Source organism: Rissa tridactyla, chromosome 4 (genome assembly GCF_028500815.1).
Source record: "Rissa tridactyla isolate bRisTri1 chromosome 4, bRisTri1.patW.cur.20221130, whole genome shotgun sequence".
In the NCBI taxonomy this organism is placed as follows: Eukaryota; Metazoa; Chordata; class Aves; order Charadriiformes; family Laridae; genus Rissa; species Rissa tridactyla.
The window spans coordinates 40,123,883-40,143,836 of NC_071469.1; the positions used below are offsets into that span (position 1 = coordinate 40,123,883).

The window sequence follows — 19,954 nt, forward strand, 5'->3', positions numbered from 1 at the left end:
GTTGGAACTAGATGGTATTTAATGTCCCTTCCAACCTAAACCATTCTATGATATAGCCACACACGCAGAGAGTGAGTGTGAAGTATAGGGTTATAGACATATACAAGGGGTAAACACACGCACACATATGTGTATACCCCTATATATATACCCCTCCCTCTATAGGTACGTATATATACTATACGTGTATATCACCTCCCATCCGAGCACGACGGACAGACACCCCCCCCCCCCCCCCACCTCCTACAGCCGCCGACGCTTCCGCGGCGAGCGGCACGCAGCGCAGAGGGGCGGCACCCCTGCGCGCCGGGGGAGGGCGGAGCTTCGAGCGACAGCCAATCAGAACCACGAGAGGCCGGAGCACGGGGCGGAGCTGTCATGCGGTGAGAAGCGGGCGCGGGGCGCGCCGGCGGGCGGGGGCGGTAGTGGTGGGAGGGGAGGGCGGGGCTTGCGCTGCCCGGGTTCCTGAGGCGGCGTCAGGCGCCCCAAACAAACATGGCGGTTTATTTACATTCTGCTCGGCCAATGGGCGGGCGCCTGCCCGCGTGCCCGCCCGGCGGCGCGGTCAGCTGAGGCGGCGCCCAAGATGGCGGCGGAGGGGGCTGGTGTAGCCGGGGCGGTGCAGTAGAGCCCAGCACCGCCCGGGTGGCCTCGTCCTGCCCCGTCAGGTAGTGCGCGCCGCAGGACGGGCCTCGGGGGCTGCCGAGCCGGGTCGGACCTTGCAGAGCGGGGTGCTGGCCGTGGGCGGATGCCGGGGGGTGGTGGGGAGCGGCGGGAGCATCCCTCGGGCCGCCCGGCCGTGGTCCCCCGGGACAGTCATTCGTGGCCGGGCGGCAGCCGCGTTGTCTGTCAGCCCGCGGTGCTTGTTGGCGCCTTACGCCCCTGCGGGCTGAAGCCCCCTGAAGCCTAGCCTTGGCTCCCCGGCTGTCCCTGCCCAGGGCGCGCTGTCTGAAGAAGAAACGTGGGGTTGGTGCCCCGGCGCGCACTTACGGCATCCGCTTCGCGTGTGTCGCCCTGCCCCAGGTCACCTGTTCGTCCTGCGAAGATGCATTCTTTTGGAGATGAAGAAGCGGCCTCTCTGGAGCGGCTCTTTGGGTTTTTCTGCGAGTGCGTACAGCGTGGAGACTGGGAGCTTGCGCAGGCCTGTGTACCCCAGCTGAGCCAGTGGCACGGGGATGGCCCTGAGAAGGTGGAAGCAATTCTTCAGGCTCTGGTAGCTTGTCCCGTGGGGGTGAGGTAAGTAAGGTACTGTTTTGGTTCAGTGGGCTTAAGTGTGAAACGAGGAGGAGCAATTAGTTTAGTGCTGACTGTGGGGGACGGATGGAATCTGGGAAATAGCACTTGCTTCAGTGCTGAGGTGTTTTAGATGCATCTAGATGTGCTGTTATCTGAATGTTGACATCTTATCACTGCCTAAGCACTTAGCAGGCTGCCCAGCTCATTGGAATAACGAGCTGTGTTCATTTATGCAGTTGGTATGATGGTTGATACATGCTTAAAACTATTTGGAAGCATTTCAGAACTGATTTTATTAGATTTTATTGAAGGATAAGAAGATGAAGGAACATCTCCTGAAACTGCATTCCTTTGATGCTGAGCTTCAGTTAATTTAGAAATGGAACCACCAAGATCAGCACTGTAGTTATTTAAAATGTTCTCTTGCTTCCAGCTTTTGAAAGACTTTCTGATTTCTAAAAATTTAAACTCTAAAAAATTAAAATTATGCTATTGATTTCTTATTTCTCTTGCACTGGAATTTGAAGTGGCATTGGTATTACTCAATCTTAGTTTTGATCTCTGCTTTTCAGGTAGGTGCATATGAAGGGTGACTTTCTAGCACTTCAGGGAACACTGGTATTCCCCCTCTTCAAGCAGATGGTCATAGTCTTCCACATTTAAATTTGTGTAACATTTTGGTAAAGGTTCTAAGAAACAGTTTACACTGACAACAATTAAAGGAGTCTGGAGGAAGATGTGCACATGGTTAGATGAATATTGCTATCGGCCATGTGAGACATAAGCATTTTTGGTCTTTTAATCTTTGATAGTTGGTTATCACATCTAAATGCTTTAGTTAGCAGTGCTGATGTTTTTAAAGGCCAATAAACTATCTGGTGCTTTTTCCTTTTCCTAGTCCCTTTGACAGTACTGAATATGTTCCCTAACTGTGTAGGTTTGGAATGTGTGTGTAAGTACTGGAGCACATGAAAAGCCGATGGAAATTAGAAATATTCTTTGTTTAATTAGTACATTACTTCACTTTTAGTTTGGACATAAAGCTGCACTTGTGACCGAAACCTTAGTTTCATTTTTTTGGGGTAGAACTAGACAGAACAGGAAATAGCGGTGTTTGGCAACTGGTCAGATTTCAAAGAAATCTGCTGAAGTCCTCAAAGAGGGCTATGCAAACTGAACTTTAGACCAGAAATAAATTTCATTGTTTTGAAGCAAAGAACTATGGCAGTAGTGCTGGTATTTGGCAGATCTAAAAGCAGTTATTTGCACAGCAGAAATCATTGAGTTAATATGTAAATAGTACCAATATTCTGGTTTCCCTGTATTCTCTTTGTGTCTGACTCATCTTCAGCTATTTAATCCTCTTTGGTTTTAGCTTACACAAAAAAATATAAAAATTAAAATGACAGTGATTTCCTGGATCTCAGAGATAGGAATGACCTTGTATAATCCAGTGTATGTGTTTATTGCTTTTGTAGGTGGGGACAGAATTCTAGCCCTTGGAGAACTGCGTGGCTTTGGCTTCTTGTGCTGGAAAAATGGCTTGCCAGGAATCAGGTACAAAAACATCTATCAGACTTCCAGCTGTGACTTATAGCTCTGACTTCTAGATGACTTCCAAGTGCAAAATGCCTGACTAGTTGCTTATTTAAGTTACAGGCTTTCTCCTGTGTTTCATGGAATTAAGTTCTCAAGGTAGCTGGAGAAGTACACTGCTTTTGTTGCTTTTAACAAACTTGTCAAGAAACAACTATTAATATTCTCCACACTGGAGAGACAAATTGGGATTTTTTGTTTTGTTTAGATAAAAGGAGTTGGCTTTTCAACACTCAGCATTTCTGTAAATGGAAAGCATGAGTATATCTACTTCTGCATTTGAGTGGCACCTTCCTTACATTAAAGATGAAATAGCTCAGGCATTAGACAATTCTTTATAAGCTTTATATGGATGTGCTTGCTGTTTTCTGACAGGTGCAGTGTTTAATGAGTAAAGGAGAAACTAGTATTTTTTCCTCCTTTTTTTTTTCCCCTAATTGGTGCACTGGGATGTGTGATCATACTTTTTTTTTTTTTTAATTCATTTGTTCTTAGACTTAGACTTGCATTTTTTCTTTACCTTTTGAGGAACGACGTCTCAAATTGATGGGTTTGTAATTCCTGACAGAGACACTTGTCTCTGTTTCCAGATGTATAGATAAATGGAATCCACTGGTGTGGGAGCAGAACCTAATTGTGGAATAGCTTTTAATTGAGAATAGGGTATCTTCAGAGAGATATTTCAGTCTGCCTCAAAATGTTAATGAAATAGCTAAGATTAGGTTAATCTGGTAATGTAAATAAGTAAAAGTTTTATTGTCTAACGTCTTTCCCATTCTCTTACATTGTTTTAGAAAACTGTTCCAGTTGTTCTTCAGAGAGAAACTGAATTTTTATTGTTCTTGGAAGAACTACAGAAAGATGTCTCTGAGGAAGTCCTAAAGGTGAGCTACTTAGTATGCCCTGCTTTTTCTTGTTAGTCACGTAGAATGTCCAACTTTTTCAGGTTTTGGGATCAAGTTAATGCTTCCTGCTAACTTGACTGCTTGAGATGCTAATATGTTATTAATCTTTTAGGCATCTGAAAGACTGCTGTTCAAATCCCTTTCTAAAGTTAATCCAATGTGCCTACAAGTGATTTCTCTGGCTAGAGAGGAGGTTGTAGGCAGGCAAGGAACAAGCTTTTCTACATGGTCTTTCTAACACTTCAGTCCTGACTGCAGCTGCTTGCCAAAGTCTTGCAGATATAGACACCTTTAGCTAAAACCCACTGTGAGACAAAATAAACCATAATCAGTAAGCACATTTTAAAAGTATGTTTATTTTCTTTTTCTTCTTCCTAAAATCTTAGTTTTAAACTCTTCCACACCTCTTTGCCCCCTTCCTGGAAGTTTTGGGTGCTGTACTGTTACTACTGATGGTATTTGGTAGTTGGTATGATGTGTGCTCTGAGGTTCAGGACCCATTTTTCCATTATTAATGAATACATGCAGACTGATTTATTTGAGAAATACATGGAAATATTCAAAGATGGGTTAATATCAAAAGCAAGCATAGAGCAGGAAATCAGGAGAGTTACTACATGTAAAACTGTCTTAATTTGGTGTTGAATTTAACAGAATTAGACCTGTTATGTTTTGTGGAATGTCCTCAGTTGTTGCTTCTAGTCTTACAGGTTCGAACTCTTCAAAGAATTTTTTTTGTTTGCCCTTTTTAAGAGGAAAATGAAAACTTACTATATTCAGAGACTATTTGCAGCTTTTAAATATGAATAATGAAAAGGTATTCGGTATTTCTTTAAGACAATTACAGGATAAAAGCAAGCAAGGTAAACTTGACTGTTGATTAAAACAAATCTGCTTGAAGTCTGTTAATGACTGATGAAGTCTGTGTACATTGCCATCTAAGCTCCAAGGTCATGAAAGATTCCACCATTGTCTGGAACAGAAATAGATTCAGCAACCTCCTATCTTTGTTGCAATTACTGTCAGAGGCATGTTAGTGGGTAGTTATGTTTTGATCCAGCAAATAAAGAAATGGGTGTTGTGGACTTGTCTTCTGCTAATATTCTCATTTTTGCCCACACCAACCACCTCTCCTCTCCATGTTCCCTGAGTTGTCCCTTTCAGTCAAGGACAGCACTCAACGTAGTTCCAGATGTGCCACAAGTGTTGCTTAATTGCTGTTCAGCTGCATTGTCCCTCACCTTCCCACCCCTTACTGGGAGACTTAATTGGGAATTGTTTGTTTGTTTTCCTCTTCCTAGTTCTGGAATTGTAGGTTTGCTTCTGTTAGCAAGAAAAAATACTGTTGCTTGAGAAAGAAGCCTGTGAGGTGGCTTCTGAATCTGTTGGCCAGTTTTAACCAAGTTTGAAAAATTAATGTTGATGAGGGTGATGCAGTTGGTAGATAGATGGTATGAATATGGAAAAGTAGGAAAAAAAAAAGACTGAACGCTAATCATCATGCTCTTACTGACTTACGAAGATACAGTCATATTAATATGTTGCTAAAAGGTAGAATACAATAGTGCTTCAGCCATCCCATAGGAGCTGCCCGTGAACTAAGGTAACTTGCTTATGAGTGCATGGCCCATATAGTGTAGTTGTGTATTACAGGATTCTTCATATTTTGTTACATATTCAGGCATATCCACTCTTCTAGGAAGGGTATCGGACAAGGTGGACCATTATTAATGTTTTCCTAGGTAATACGATGTTTCCAAATTGATTTATCTTCTTGCTTTCAAGTTTCTCCTATTTTTTTTTAATAATTTATTTCATGTTTTTAATGGAGTCTGAAAGGCTTACTCTTTTATTATTTTCCTATTAGGAACTGTTCGAAGCATTTGAGTGCACCCAGAACAAGCACATCACAGACAGGAAAAGAAGAGATGGCTGTTCTCACAGATTCAGTTTGGATGTTGTTTCAGCTCTCCGGAAGCTTTTGCTGCGGGCTCCCCAGAGGGCAAAAGCCCTGCTGGAGTTCTTTCAGGAGGAACAAGGCACACACAGCTCCTCGCTCCAGCAGTATTGCTCTCTGCAAAACATCTTTGTTGAATTTCTTCGTGACTCCTTGAAATCTCTGCAGAGGCTTCAGTGCTGTTCTGAGATTTCAGCAGAACTAGATCAAAGAGAACTAGTAGATACAATTTATGCTGCTCTTAGTATAGTGACTTTTGAGGTGGAGCATCAGGCAGATGAAGTACGGCACCTATTCAGGGAGCTCTTGGATGTGTGCTGGGCTGAGGGAAGCCCACTGAGGGAGGAGAAGCTACTAAGCTGCATGCTGAGGAAACAGAGCCATGGCCTGTTAAGCCTGTATAGCAGTGTTGTTATAGAAAGAATAAGAGAAAAATTTCTGGCATCAAAATCAATACGCAAAGGTTTGTTTCACTTTTTGCTTTGTTTTCATTTCTTGTTTAACAAAGCCATTGAGGCATTAAATAGGCAAGTTGTCAGGAAGTTGGGCAGTGTTCTTGCTAAAGTGCCTTAACAAACCATTTAGTCTTGTAAAAGATGATGCTAAGATGACTTAAAGCAAAGAATTGGCATAGGAACCCAGGGCTCTCCCTACATTTCTGCAGTCTCTGCTGCCTTCTTTTGTGAGCACTTCCTTTATCATGCCTTGTTTTACTCTATTTTAATCTGCTCAGCATTTCTCCTGCTGAAGATGTTGCTTTTAATAAGGAAATTGACTCTCCACATCTATATAAAGCTTTTATTGGTTAAGCTCCAGCTCGGGGTTACCTGTGTTGGAGGATGTTCCGTTTCAGGGCAGTAACAGTTCAACTACCTCAGTAATCTCAAAATGTTCAAACCCTTTAATATTGGAAAAAAAGACTTACAGAAGTGGAAGGGGATGTGGAGTGGGACAATATCGCAGCTAGAAAGAAGATGCAGTTTGATTTCCTGCTCACTTGCCGTACCCCAACTGTTGTTTTTGTACCAGCTATAATTTCACAGCTTCTACCTTCCTATGACGGGTACATTTAGTTGAGGATCTCATTTGAAGCTGAATGGCAAGTGGTGCCTATGCTCTTGTCAGAAAAGTGGCAGGTGAGCATGCAAGGAGGTCAAAGCTAGAATGCCTACCCTCTTTTGCTTGCCTCTGTACACTGAGGTGTAAGTCAGTGGGGTTTGTATCCTCTCTCCCCCTTCACTCATAGGGATTGCTGAAGGGAAGTTCGGGCTGATGTGTGGCAGACTGGAATTTCTGATAAATGACAATTAGTGCTTCCTCATGGGGGAAGAGAAATGGAGATATGGATACCTTCACTCTCATTGGGAGTAGTTCAGTTCTCACTTTGCACAGACCTGAGAAGTTCCTGTGCTGGCCAAGTCTTTGCTAAGGCCCTGCAAAGCAGCATAGTGTCTCAGAGCACAAGTGAGAGTTCATGCAACATACAGATAAGATGTGTATGATTGGAGAAAGAAAGGCAGTGTGACCTGAGCTAATGCAAACAACCTGTGTGATAAACAGACTCTTGTTATGTTAGCAACTGTCCAGACAGTTTCCTGGTTTACTATCTGACCTGTTTATTTTCTAGCAAATTTCTCTCCTTGTCTTTCTTGTCCAGTAAAAATATCTGAGAGTCTTAACTGTTAACGTGTAACAGCTGGTTAGTATTTGAGGAAATGTGAGTGTTTCTCAGTTTAAATTATCAGCAAATTATGCTTCTTTCAAAGGTAGCACTGTGTACTGGAAGGTAATCTTGTGGTGTTTTTTAGGTTCATCTGAGCAGCTGGATACAGAGCGAACCGTGATGAGTTTGTTCTCAGATCCCAAAGAGGCTGCTTCTTGGAAGACAGTCTATTTCTACTGCTTGAGCAGCAGCAAGCACTTTCTGGAACAGATTCTGGTACGTCCATAAAATGATTAAGAGGAAAACCCAATGGTGGCTAAAGTCAGTCCCTATATTGAACACATCTTGGCAGTGCACAGAGGCTTTTTATATTCAAATAGTGCTTAGTAGGGGTCGTGACTTACAGGAACAAGGAGGTAATTGGTGATAACTCTCCTACTATTCCAATTGTGTGATGAACTCAAAATGTTCATTGAGATTTTTGGAAAAGCTCATGTGCATGCAGACTGAAGATTAGATCTTCATGATTTAAGAAGTCCCGTGTCCTGCTTGTAATTTTGTTGGATACACCACTTGATTTACCCCATGACCTTGAAATCATTGCTTTGCTTTTCTGATGCTGGTAGAGTCGGGGCAGTGAGACTAGTTTGCAGGGTAGAATTTATATTTTAAAGAGCTCGAAGACCTGGTGAAAAATACTCTGGTATGAATTAAATGATTTGAGTGTGTTTACATAGATAGAAGAAATAGAATACAGGCAGGTGGTCACTGTTAGAGTGCAGGTTTTTAAGGTTTGACGTATTTCCTCTTCTAGATAACATGCTCGTTCAAGTTTCTTACATAATGCCCTTGTCAGAGACATAATCACTTGAAAGAATGTAAAGATAATGTAGTGAGGGTGTATGAGTTGGCTCTGTGCTAAACATTTGAAATGATGGTTTTTTCCTCATGACAGTTTTACTGCAGAGTAACCTGATGGCTTGGAAAATACAAGTTTAGGAAAGTTCCAGATGCAGAATTTTCCTATTTTTGTGAAGCTCATATTGAAATGGCTATTGATTTACATAACCTGCCAGGCATTATGTGTCTCTATATTTGGAAAAATAAATACTACTTTTGTTTTCTAGGTGACTGCATTAACTTTACTGAAAAGGGAAGACTACTCAGGCCTGAACAGTTTGTTGAGGAGAGAATTTAGTCCCCTTAGCCGTCTCTTGGTATTGCTAGGATGGACTCATTGTCAAAGCCTGGAGTCAGCAAAAGCATTGCTATGGACTCTTCACAAAACTCAGGTAAATGAGCAGAAAGCAAGTCGCAGTATCCCAGTCTGAGTCCAGATAATGCTATTTGTTTGCTTAAGTTGTTCATTGGGTTTCTGATTATATTTTTTTCCTGACTTGCAAAAAAAAGATTTAAAAACAACCCCCGTTTACAACCTCAAATTGTGGTAATCTGAACTGTGAATTTTCTTTCTGTAAACAAATAAAATGGGGAGTTTCCAGCAAGAATGTTAATCTTTCTCAAAAGGGAATTAAAGAAGCTAAGATGTTACAGTTCTGTGTAAGTAACATTATTGGACACTTGCCTTTCTTCTTACTTCTCAGCTGTGAAGGGACTATGATTGCCCAGGAGATTCTGAAAGTTTCTCTTGCACGAGGTCTCCGGCTTTTACTCTTAACACAAGAGAGGGAAAGACAGCAGTGGTTGTTGACCAGTTTTGAAAATAGATGGGGGATGTTTGGTCAGTGTCATTTTGTCCAATGAGTCATCCCTGGATAGTGACTAATTCTGATGACAACTAACTTGAGTTCAGCGCAGGGTAGCTTGGAAATTTCCCATACCCATTCACAAAATGAAATAATAAAATACAGGAGCTGGGACTGAAAGATCCGCCTTGTTTGTGGGGAGTCTTCATCTTTAAAGAAGAGAGAGGATTCTAACTCTGGGGGCTGTGGTTGCTGAGTTGTAGTAGTTTAGATGATGTTTGTCTGCAGGCAAGTGGCTTGGATGACAGAGGTGGGGAGACAGGAAGCCTTGCACTGCTAGATCATCAGGGCAGATCTAGGCTGGTATTGCCTTAAGGGAGTTACCATCTATCAATAATAAACTGAAGGTCTATTCAGTAGCCTCTGCAAAGTGGAATTCTTAGATCTGATTTTAGTAGGCAGGTATCTGTAGTAGAAAAGCACATGGAAAAGGACAATAACTGTCTGCCACCCGGTGTGTCATCAGTTCTGGTACATGATTAGTTGTAGAGGTTAATGTCTTGGACTGTTACTAGGAAGCGTTAATTTGCATTTTGAAAGTTAACCTTGCAAAGAGATGTAACCACCTTTACATGGTCTGTAGGTGTGTTGAGTGGAGGCTGACTGGTTTTGGTGCTCCTTTAGAATAGCCCTTCCTTGCTCGCTTTTTTATTGAACAGTTTTATTAAAACTGGCAATTTTCTGTACTTGAAATTACCATCTAGATAAAGAAGTCTTATGAACGTGCCATATGTGACACAGGCTTGGTTCTGCTGTCTGACTAGAGGATTTGTGGTAAAGAGATTCTTTTATTTGTCTTTCTATTTAGGATCTGTGCAATGATTCAGTACTGAAAGATTTCTGTGATGGGCTGTGGGCTCAGGTGGAAGTTCTTGAATGGTGCATACAGCAAAACAGGTAAAACGGTCGGGACTTTTTCCAAACTGTTGCCAAATCTGCCTATTAGTCAATCTACGTATACAAACAGAAATTGCGTTCTTTTCTGTGAATCTTGGCTAATCATCTCCTAATGACTGTATATCACAAGCTCTCAAAATTACTTAATGGGCATTAGTTATGCTATTTGTTTGTTGGTTGTTTTTTTTTAACTGCAGGAATTTGATTGAATAAGAGTTAGAGTGGGAGATACATCTTTAAATATGGCTGAGAGACCTAAATCTGTTTGTGCCACCTCTTTTTGTTCTCTCTTGCAGTATTACTATGCCAAGGAAGGTTCTTTTGCAACACTTGCACAGTCTAGATTGTCACACTGCAGTATACTCTCTTCATCATCTCACTAATCTTCTGACACTGAATGAAGACGATGTTATTGAGCTTCTTCAAAAAGTTCCTGCTAGAGACCAACAGATGCAGGGTAAATGTGTAGGGTCGTGAGAACACAGAAAACCCCCGATCCATTGAGTATGTGCTGCTCAGTATTTCTGCCAGAAAGAATCTGTTCTTTTGACCTACTACTGTAAATAAGGAAGATATTGCTTACCAGCTGCTTTGCAGAAGAAAACTAGAGACCATGTGGAAATTATTTTAGAATCCTTTTGGGGAGTAAATTCTCTCCCAAGAAGGAGTGGCAGATCTCTGAAAGAACTTTTTCAAAATGGTAACAAGACTTTGCACATGCTTATAGTATGTGCTACTCATTGTAACTTATATCAGGTATAATACTCTTAGCTTGAAAAACAAGTATATGGTTTGGATTTCAGCCATCTGTGCACTTAAATTTAAAATCACAGGGCAAAGCCAGATGAAATTGACAATACCTCATACAGTACATCTTTATTTTTGAAATATACAAAATGTTTTTTTGTTCTTCTAATATTAAGTCTTACCAAATCTACTTTAATAATAAAATCAGTAAGGCTTACTTACAGGCTGTATTTAAATCCCTCTTGTCTCCCTTCTCTCATCTTCCCGTGTTCCAATTTGGTGCCTAAAATACCTGAGATTAGCATACATTTTAGTTCACTTAGAAGTGACTCTCCTTGTAAATTCTTCTGATTGTGGCCTATGTCCAGATTCAGCTGCTGATATTTTAATGCTGTTTTTGGATAGGGCCTCTTAATAATGATACAGAAGCTCAGTCTTCCTGCATGTACTAGAACCAAATAAGGTGCAATTTTTTGTGCCTTATTCCTTGTATGAATGGGAATTTGTACGTGTATCTTCAAACAGTTGCATGGACAGCTTTCAGTAATGGATGTTGCACAGATTTTCCAGATTGCCTAGTGAGAAGCAGTTTTCTCTCCTTCCGGTATCATATTGTTAAGTTGTTGGTTTCCAGTCCTATTTTTACAGCTTTTGTTGTTAAAAGTATTGTAACAGTTGTCTTAAAAGACATAATGATTGAGACTCTATATAGATCTTTGGTTTCAGTGTCCTGCTTTCTGAAATCAGTTGTTTAGTTGTTGCTGACGTTGGGTGTTTTTTAATCTAGCATTTTAATTGTTTTATGCTTGAATTCTGTCAAAAGCTTTCAAAGACAGGAAGAGGCAATCCTGTCATATCTTCTGGGAGCTGCATGTCTGTAGCAAAAGAACTCTAGCTGTGGTTTCTCTTCTTCTTTCAGATCACCTTAATTTACGGAACTAGTTAATGGAAGACTAGTCCTCCCTCTCTTTTCAGACCAGTGACTATTGTAAAATTCAGATAATCCTGTAAACACAGTTTAATAGAATCTCCTTTAAAATAATTATTTTTAAACTTAAAGGTAGAAAAGGAGTCATGAAGTTTTGATTTGTCTGACTTAGTAGTGTTAACAGGCCTTTTCTCCCCTTACCGCGTGTACTTCCCCTTCTTCCCGACACACATCTGTCAGCTGCAGTAGTGAAACTGAAGTAGTGGTACCGGTTGACAGCTGTGTTCAGACACCTTTCAGATCAGTGCATAACACTAGCTTTGTGCAGTCACACTAACAAAAGAAATGATGGACAGAAATTTCCTCATGAGATACAAAATTGAAGAATAAGGTGTTAATATTTCTGGCATAGGAAAAACAAGTGCTTTAAGTTAAAGGGCAGTTCTTCGATACTGGTACAAGGAAGAGGATTGGTTTAGATGCACATGCTGACACAGACTCAACGCATCCAAGACTTTCCACATAGGAGGCAAAAGTGTATTAAACTTGCATTTGATTACCAGTGTGTATCTTGCAGTATCTTTAGATAGCTCTTCCTTTTCAGAGGACTGTATTTATTGGGTCTCTGGCTTCACCTACCTGAAGTCCACTTAAGATAGTGGTATTGAGAGCTTTTTGGGTGCTACATATTAGTGTAGAGCTGCTGCTGAATTACAGCATTTTTGTGGCCATGTGGGTACTGCAAAGGATTCAAATTTGGATGGTTTCTCAGTTCTGCCTGCTGTCTACATTACAGGTTCCACCATTGTTGCTGTTTAGAATTGCAATGGTAGGGAACAGTTGGTTTCAAACTGTTTTTGCCCTCTTTTGTGCTGTGTAGTTTTCAGAAGAGTTCAGGCTGGTGCTTTTCGTTGAAATCAAGCCTTGTTGAGGACAGTGCTGAAATACTCCCTAAGTAATGCTATTTGTTTGGATGGGGACATTATCAGTATACATCAGACCAGTACTTTGTTTAAAAAAAAACAACTTTGCTATTCTTCCCCTGCATGGCAATAGGCAGAGGGACAATCTACCCCTTGTTTAAGAATATAGGATAGTGGATTCAAGCACTAATTTAATACTGTCTGGGATTTTGTTTTTTTTGTTGTTTCTTTTTTTTTTTTCACCTTTGTATAGTAGTTGGATAATTCATCTAAACCCAGCGTAACAGAATATATGACTCTATATTGTGTTCCTGGGTGAAGATGATGATGATGCAACTTTTACATAGTTTGCAGCTCTGATATGTGTTGGATTGGAAGGGACCTTTAAAGGTCATCTAGTCCAACCCCTCTGCAGTAAGCAGGGACATCTTTAACTAAATCAGATTGCTCAGAGCCTCATCCAGCCTTGCCTTGAACGTCTCCAGGGATGGGGCCTCCACCACCTCTCTGGGCAACCTGTTCCAGTGTCTCACCATCTCATTGCAAAGAACTTCTTCCTAATGTCTAATCTAAACCTACCCTGCTCTAGTTTAAAACTATTGCCCCTTGTCCTATCGCTACATGCCCTTGCAAACAGCCCCTCCCCAGCTTTCTTGTAGGCCCCCTTCAGGTACTGGAAGGCAGCTATAAGGTCTCCCCGGAGCCTTCTCTTCTCCAGGCTGAACAACCCCAGCTGTCTCAGCCTGTCTTCATAGAAGAGGCCCTCCACCCCTCTGATCATCTTCGTGGCCCTCCTCTAGACCCACTCCAACAGGTCCATGTCTTTCTTGTGCTGAGGGCTCCAGGCACAATACTCCAGGCGGGGTCTCATAAGAGCAGAGTAGAGGGGGAGAATCACCTCTCTTGATCTGCAGCCAGATGCAACTGTCCACCTGGGCTGCAAGTGCGTCCGGAGTGATGTTCTGTTGTACTAAGAAGGGATCATGTCTGGCATGTGGCACCTTTCCTCAAAAAAAAAAAAACAGACAAAACAGGGAAGGAGTGGGTGTAGTACTTCTGTAGGTTGCCTTTATCATAAACGTGTGAAGGAAACTGTGGGTCTGTACTACTTCTCTAATCAATAGCACATTTTATATTATCTGTATGGCCAGCCATTGTGAATAGAATCAACTGTGATATCTATTTATTAGTACAAATATGTAGAGGTGGTGGTACTCTAGTCTCACTAGGTCATAGCCAGCCTACACTATCTCCCTACTTACCTACTGTGTGATAGAACACAAAATTCTAAGATGCTGGAACGAGACAAAGTCTGTCCCTGTGGTGCAAATGCAGCAGTGTAGCTTAACCACGTACCTCTAATGAGACTCCTCATGAGCAGATTTTGATCATTCTGTGCTGTAGCCGGGTCCTGTAACACAAATTCACAGATTTCCTTTTTAGAAAGGAACTAGACCTAACTTCTCTGTGCCCATCTGTTGTGGGTTTTGTTTTGGTTTTCCAAATGTTGTGAAGTAACAGTGAGATAGAGCAAAGCTGGGATGGAGGTGACACTGGGGAAGAAAGACTGGATAAATATTGCTGTGTGGGAACTGCAGGAGAAAATTAACTTGTTTTCTTATCTACTTCCCACCCCCTCGCCACCCTTATTTCCCTCCACAGCGGCAACACTCCCTAACACCCTGAGTCAGCAACGCAATCTGGCACTCTTTCAAGCATTTTGTGCCATGAAGTATGCTATCTATGCTCTCTGTGTGAATTCACATAAGCATTCCAAGTGCAAAGATTGCGTACGGAGCCTTCTTGGTGATATCCCTGAAGATGCAACTTCTGAAGAACCAGCAGGTGATTAGCCCCCTTTCTCGGGTTCAGTAGCTTGTGCTTCTCTTTGCTGGGCTCTGAATTATCACTTAGTATTGGGATATTATTGCACCCTGTGTACATATGATGTTTTTAGTCCGTGGGCTATGAATGCTTTGCAAACAAGTATAATGGCATTTCTTTGAGGTGTTGTTACCTTTAGTAATAATAGATATGAATAAACTACCTGCCTTGTTCTACAATATTTAAGATAATTATATTAAAAATACAGTGCAAAAAGAAGGTGATATCAGATACAGGATGGTAGTGGCAGGGATGCTTTTGTAAGAGCACATGATTTCCCAGAGCTGAAACTGTTTTAATGGCTAGAATGGGTATAATCTGAGTTTGCACATCATTGCACAAGGTGATGATTTGCATTACTGCATTACTGTAGGAGACACACTACCTTTGTAAATGTAAAATGCTGGACATATATTTACTTGATTTCTGGAGGAATGATCAGTTCTGAGCTACTGGGATGGTTCCCTCTTCTAGGATTTTCTTAAAGGGCAAAGGTTGGAGGAAGGAACTCCTGGAAAATGTTGTAAATGTTCTTTATTTTTGTTTTTAATTTTACAGATTGCTCTTCAGTATTTCCTCAGTACCTTGTGAAGTGTCAGCAGTTCTTAAGGAGTGTTCCTGCTCCTCTGCGTCTGGAGGTTTTGGAGAACATCTTCTCCTTGCTTTTTGTTTCCTACAGTGACCTTCATACTGAGACTCTTTTACCTGAGGACTATGCAGAGGATGATGATCTTGACAAAAAGAGTACTACTGTGAGTGTAGAAGGCAGTGCTAGTCAGCAGTCTTCCACCTCGGAGAGTCCACAACGCCTAATAGAGGCTGAAAAGAAATTAGAGAGGCATCTTCTGTCTGCTCAGACAGTTCGCACAGATACCCAAGATCTTCATGACTCTATGTTAGGTGGCAAAAGATGTGAAACCTCTAGGCTGAGCTACCTGGATCTGAAACACTTCACCAGTGGTGTTACTGGATTTTTAGTGGATGATGTGGCCATGGATGCCTTCCTCACGTTGCTCCTCAACCATCTGGAAGAAATTCAGAGTTCCCTCCCATGGGACTCCAGTAATGTGCTTCGTGAAGAGCTGGAGCTTGTCGAGTGCTTGAATCTTTCTGCAAGCAGAGATGCCTTTGGAAGTCGTGTGTTACAGTTTTCCAAATACCTTTCTGAAGCTCACTGGCGATACAAGGTGGTGATGAGTAACAGAAATGCAGGTAGGCTTTGTATTTGGCAACTTCTGATATATCAACACTGTTCTGTGACAGCCGTCCAGGCAGTGGTCTCAACTGAATTCCATGAGCATCTTACTGAGGGAGCACATTTTGGCAGATATTAGGAGAGTGACCTAGTTGGAGATCACCTAGCTCTTGTGCCATTCTTCAATAGGAGTGATCTCTGTTCTAATCAGAAAGTTTGAGTTTTCTTTTTCTTTTTTCCCCTCCCTTTTGTGGACACACTGCTTCAGTTCACCTGTCTTTCTCCTGCCCCTTTGTCACAAGTTATGTTGACAGTGCAGAGATGTGAAGGGATGTGGTGTGTGATCCAGTGCAAACCAGATAGACTCATCTTGTTCATGGAGAGAGTGTTGATTTAGCGCACCCTGGAAACATGTTAGGAACACGTATCAGAGGAAGTTGGATTATTCTGGGATGCAGACCACTCCTCAGGAGTACCTAGACCAACACACTCAGGGACCTATTTCCCACCCTTCTCTATATCCTATAACTTGTTAGCCCTGCTACTATCAGATTTCTGCTTGTATTGTAGCAGAAGGCTTATTGTGTAGCTCAGACCATGCAAAGTCCATGTACCAAGAAAGATTGGGCAGTGTGGACCTTAAATGTTCCAAATTTCCAAACCTGTGTTCAGCTGTTTCTCAAGTCTGCTCTTATAAAGGAGGGGATGTGATGTGACTTATGTTTGAGTAGCCAGTCGTCAGTGTTTATATTGGACAGACAGCAGCTTTCTGTGGGATTCTGTACTTTTGAGTCCTGACTTCTGAAAAATTATGACAACTGTTTGGGGAGTATCTTTCAGGGAAAGGTGGCTGGCTTTTCTTGACGCTGTATATCTCTCGGATTTTCTGTCTCAAGGGCTGGCATCCCTGTTACTTGCTCACTTCCAGAATTGTTGACTGGGTCAGGGTTCATACTACCCTGCATTACTGAAGAACCTGGTTGTTTCAATAAAACCTTAATGACAAATCATACTTTCTTTTACTGTTCTAATTCTTATTCTTATTTCTGGCTGCTTATGTACTTCGACTATACCTCTTTTCTGTATAGTTAGAATAATTTAGATTGGAAAAGAGTCTCAGTACTCATTAGGGGTGTGTAGAAGGTATAGTACATTCCAAGCAACATTGGATGTGGATGTGAAAAACACAGTTGAATTGCATCAAAAGTACTTCAAGCTGCTGGTTTAAACACGCAGAAGAGCTCTTAGCTGAGATCAACTGTGTTTCCTTTGGAAATTTGCCATCATAGCTCTTCTGTAGATGTGCTGATAGATTCTTAAGGTAGACAAGTAACTGTGCTTGTTTATGGCCTGTCCAGCTATTTGGTAATGTTTTTGTTTAAATGTTTCACAGAACATCAGCTTGCAGCTTCCAGAAGATACTGCTCTTTAATCAGGTGCTCCAGCTTTAGGAAACGAAGTAGATCTCAAAGGTACAAGACAGGTAGGTTGAGAAACTGACTTAGAGAAGACATCTCTGAAATGCGCCCAAGTTTGCTGAGCTGAATGCAGTTAGATTCAGTGGAGTAGGAGTGGAGAACTAGATTTATTTCCTTTAGTTTTCTAACTGCTTTGAAGTGTCTTAGTCCAGTTCCACTTGGATTGAAGTTGTTTTCCTAAAGCTCATCTGCACAACTAAAAGATAATTAATTTTAAATTCAGGTAATAAAATAACTTCTTTCATACATAGTCTCATTTGGGGCAGGGGAAAACTTTGCAACTACAGCACCAATTCTTCCTTTTCTCCACTATATCCAATAAGTGTTTGGTATATTTTCATGCATATCACAATAGTATCTAGGATGTGAATTTACTGGAATTTGTGGGTTAAATTGGCAGCTTTAGGAGAAAGTTGGGTTCCTCACCCTTTTCTGTTTAGCCTTTAAAAGGTATGTCTGGTTTTGGAGTGGGATGTTCCAAAATCAGATGCTTTAAAGTATCTGACATGAGTCACTGATGGGCCACCCCAACATAATCTCTTGCCTAGCATTTTCTTCAAATCAGCAGTTTTTGCATTTATCATAGACATCAGTGATGGCTCATTTGTGAGGTACTCTTGAAGATCTCTTGCGACTGCCTGATCTGTTATTTGCAGTAAGTTTTAATTACCTTGTCTAGAAAAAGTGCATTTAATGTGTTGGTTTTGATTGTTTCCATTTTAGATGGGAAAGAGGGAACTTCCAGTCCATCATTAGAAAGTACAAATAGCGAGCTAAGCACCAGTACCTCAGGTATTAAGTCACGAAAGTAGTATTTCTTTGTCTTGTCAATGTGCATGATCAAGTATTTGCCTGTCTAGTTAATGTGAATTACTGTTCTATGCAGGACAGAATTAGAACTTTTCACTTCTCAGAGCTCCCTTTTTTGGCTGACATTTTTCTAATTAGAATAGTATATATCTCTTCTTCTGGAATAAGAAAATTAGATTTGTCTTGATATTTTTGGCTAGTAGGAAAGAGTATGCAGTACACTGATGTGCAGACCATCAAAAAAGCTAATAGACTGGTAGTCACGTAACCTAAAACATGCTTAGGCATATTACATTGATTTAATAGGTCCAATATTTAAGACTTCTCACAGAATCACAGAATAGTAGGGGTTGGAAGGGACCTCTGGAGACCATCCGGTTCAATCCCCCTGCCAAACCAAGTTCACCTAGAGCAGGTTGCACAGGAACGCATCCAGGTGGGTTTTGAACATCTCCAGAGACGGAGACTCCACCACCTCTCTGGGCAGCTTGTTCCAGTGCTCTGCCACCCTCAAAGTAAAGAAGTTCCTCCTCATGTTGAGATGGAACTTCCTATGTTAAAGTTTGTGCCCATTACCTCTTGTCCTGTCACTGGGCACCACTGAGAAGAGCCTGGCCCCATCCTCCTGACACCCACCCTTTAAGTATTTATAAGCATTGATAAGATCCCCCCTCAGCTGTCTTTTTTCCAGACTGAAGAGACCCAGATCCCTCAGCCTTTCTTCGTAAGAGAGGTGTTCCAGTCCCCTAATCATCTTGGTAGCCCTTTGCTGTACCCTCTCCAGCAGTTCCCTGTCCTTCTGGAACCAGGGAGCCCAGAACTGGACAAGTACTCCAGGTGCGGCCTCATCAAGGCAGAGTAGAGGGGGAGGATGACCTCCCTCGACCTGCTGGCCACCTTCTTTTTAATGTGCCCCAGGATGCCATTGGCCTCCTTGGCCACAAGGGCACACTGCTAGCTTATGGTGAACTTCTCGTCCACCAGCACCCCCAGGTCCATTTCTGCAGAGCTGCTTTCCAGCAGGTCAGCCCCTAACCTGTACTGGTGCATGGGGTTATTCCTCCCTAGGTTCAGGACCCTACAGTTGCCCTTGATGAACTCCATTAGGTTCCTCTCTGCCCAACACTCTAGCCTGTCCAGGTCTCGCTGGATGGCAGCACAGCCTTCTGGTGTGTCAGCCACTCCTCCCAGTTTTGTATCATCAGCAAACTTGCTGAAGGTACACTCTGTCCCCTCATCCAGGTCATTGATGACTATATTGAACAAGACTGGACTCAGTACTGACCCCTGGGGAACACTGCTAGCTACAGGCCTCCAACTGGACTCTGTGCCACTGATCACAACCCTCTGGACTCTGGCATTCAACCAGTTCTCAATCCAGATCACTCTCCATCCATCTAACCCGCACTTCCTAAGCTTACCCATGAGGATGTTATGGGAGACCCTGTCAAAAGCCTTGCTGAAGTTGAGGTAGACAACATCCACTGCTCTCGCCTCATCCACCCAGCCAGTCATGCTATCATAGAAGGCTATCAGATTGATCAGACATGATTTCCCCTTGGTGAATCCATGTTGACCCCTCCTGATAACCTTCGTTATCAAGATTCAAGCACCCCCTACGTGCTTAGAGATGACATCCAGGATGAGCTGTTCCATCACCTTTCCAGGGATGGAGGTGAGGCTGACTGGCCCGTAGTTTCCTGGGTCCTCCTTCTTGCCCTTTTATAAGACTGGAGTGACATTGTCTTTCCCCCAGTCCTCAGACTCCTCTCCTGTTCTCCAGGACCTTCCAGAGATGATGGAGAGCAGCTTCGCAATAACATTTGCCAGCTTCCTCAGCACTTGTGGCTGCATCCCATCAGAGCCCATAGATTTGTGGCTGTCAAGTCTGCCTAAATGATCTCTAACCTGATCCTTCTCGATCAAGGGAGAGTCTTCCTTTCTCCAGGCTCTCTCTTACCTCCAGGGT

At 42.2% G+C, this 19,954-nt stretch overlaps 1 protein-coding gene across 10 annotated transcripts in view; it reads left to right on the forward strand.

Annotated features, from left to right (window-relative positions):
• Positions 1-541: 541 nt before the first annotated feature.
• The window catches only part of ZFYVE26 (zinc finger FYVE-type containing 26), a 51,220-nt gene continuing 31,807 nt past the window's right edge, over positions 542-19,954 (forward strand). For 5 of the 10 annotated variants that reach the window (XM_054197884.1, XM_054197886.1, XM_054197890.1 and 2 more), the window contains exons 1-13: positions 544-668; positions 1,024-1,236; positions 2,715-2,793; positions 3,627-3,716; positions 5,605-6,157; positions 7,503-7,633; positions 8,485-8,649; positions 9,932-10,020; positions 10,317-10,477; positions 14,281-14,463; positions 15,061-15,714; positions 17,091-17,180; positions 17,899-17,967. In XM_054197884.1, coding sequence (XP_054053859.1) covers positions 1,046-1,236; positions 2,715-2,793; positions 3,627-3,716; positions 5,605-6,157; positions 7,503-7,633; positions 8,485-8,649; positions 9,932-10,020; positions 10,317-10,477; positions 14,281-14,463; positions 15,061-15,714; positions 17,091-17,180; positions 17,899-17,967 — 2,455 coding nt within the window. In that variant the 5' untranslated portion in view covers positions 544-668; positions 1,024-1,045. Of the gene's footprint in view, positions 669-1,023; positions 1,237-2,714; positions 2,794-3,626; positions 3,717-5,604; positions 6,158-7,502; positions 7,634-8,484; positions 8,650-9,931; positions 10,021-10,316; positions 10,478-14,280; positions 14,464-15,060; positions 15,715-17,090; positions 17,181-17,898; positions 17,968-19,954 lie in introns of those variants that run through there. The other 5 variants (XM_054197893.1, XM_054197885.1, XM_054197889.1 and 2 more) reach the window with 5 other exon arrangements.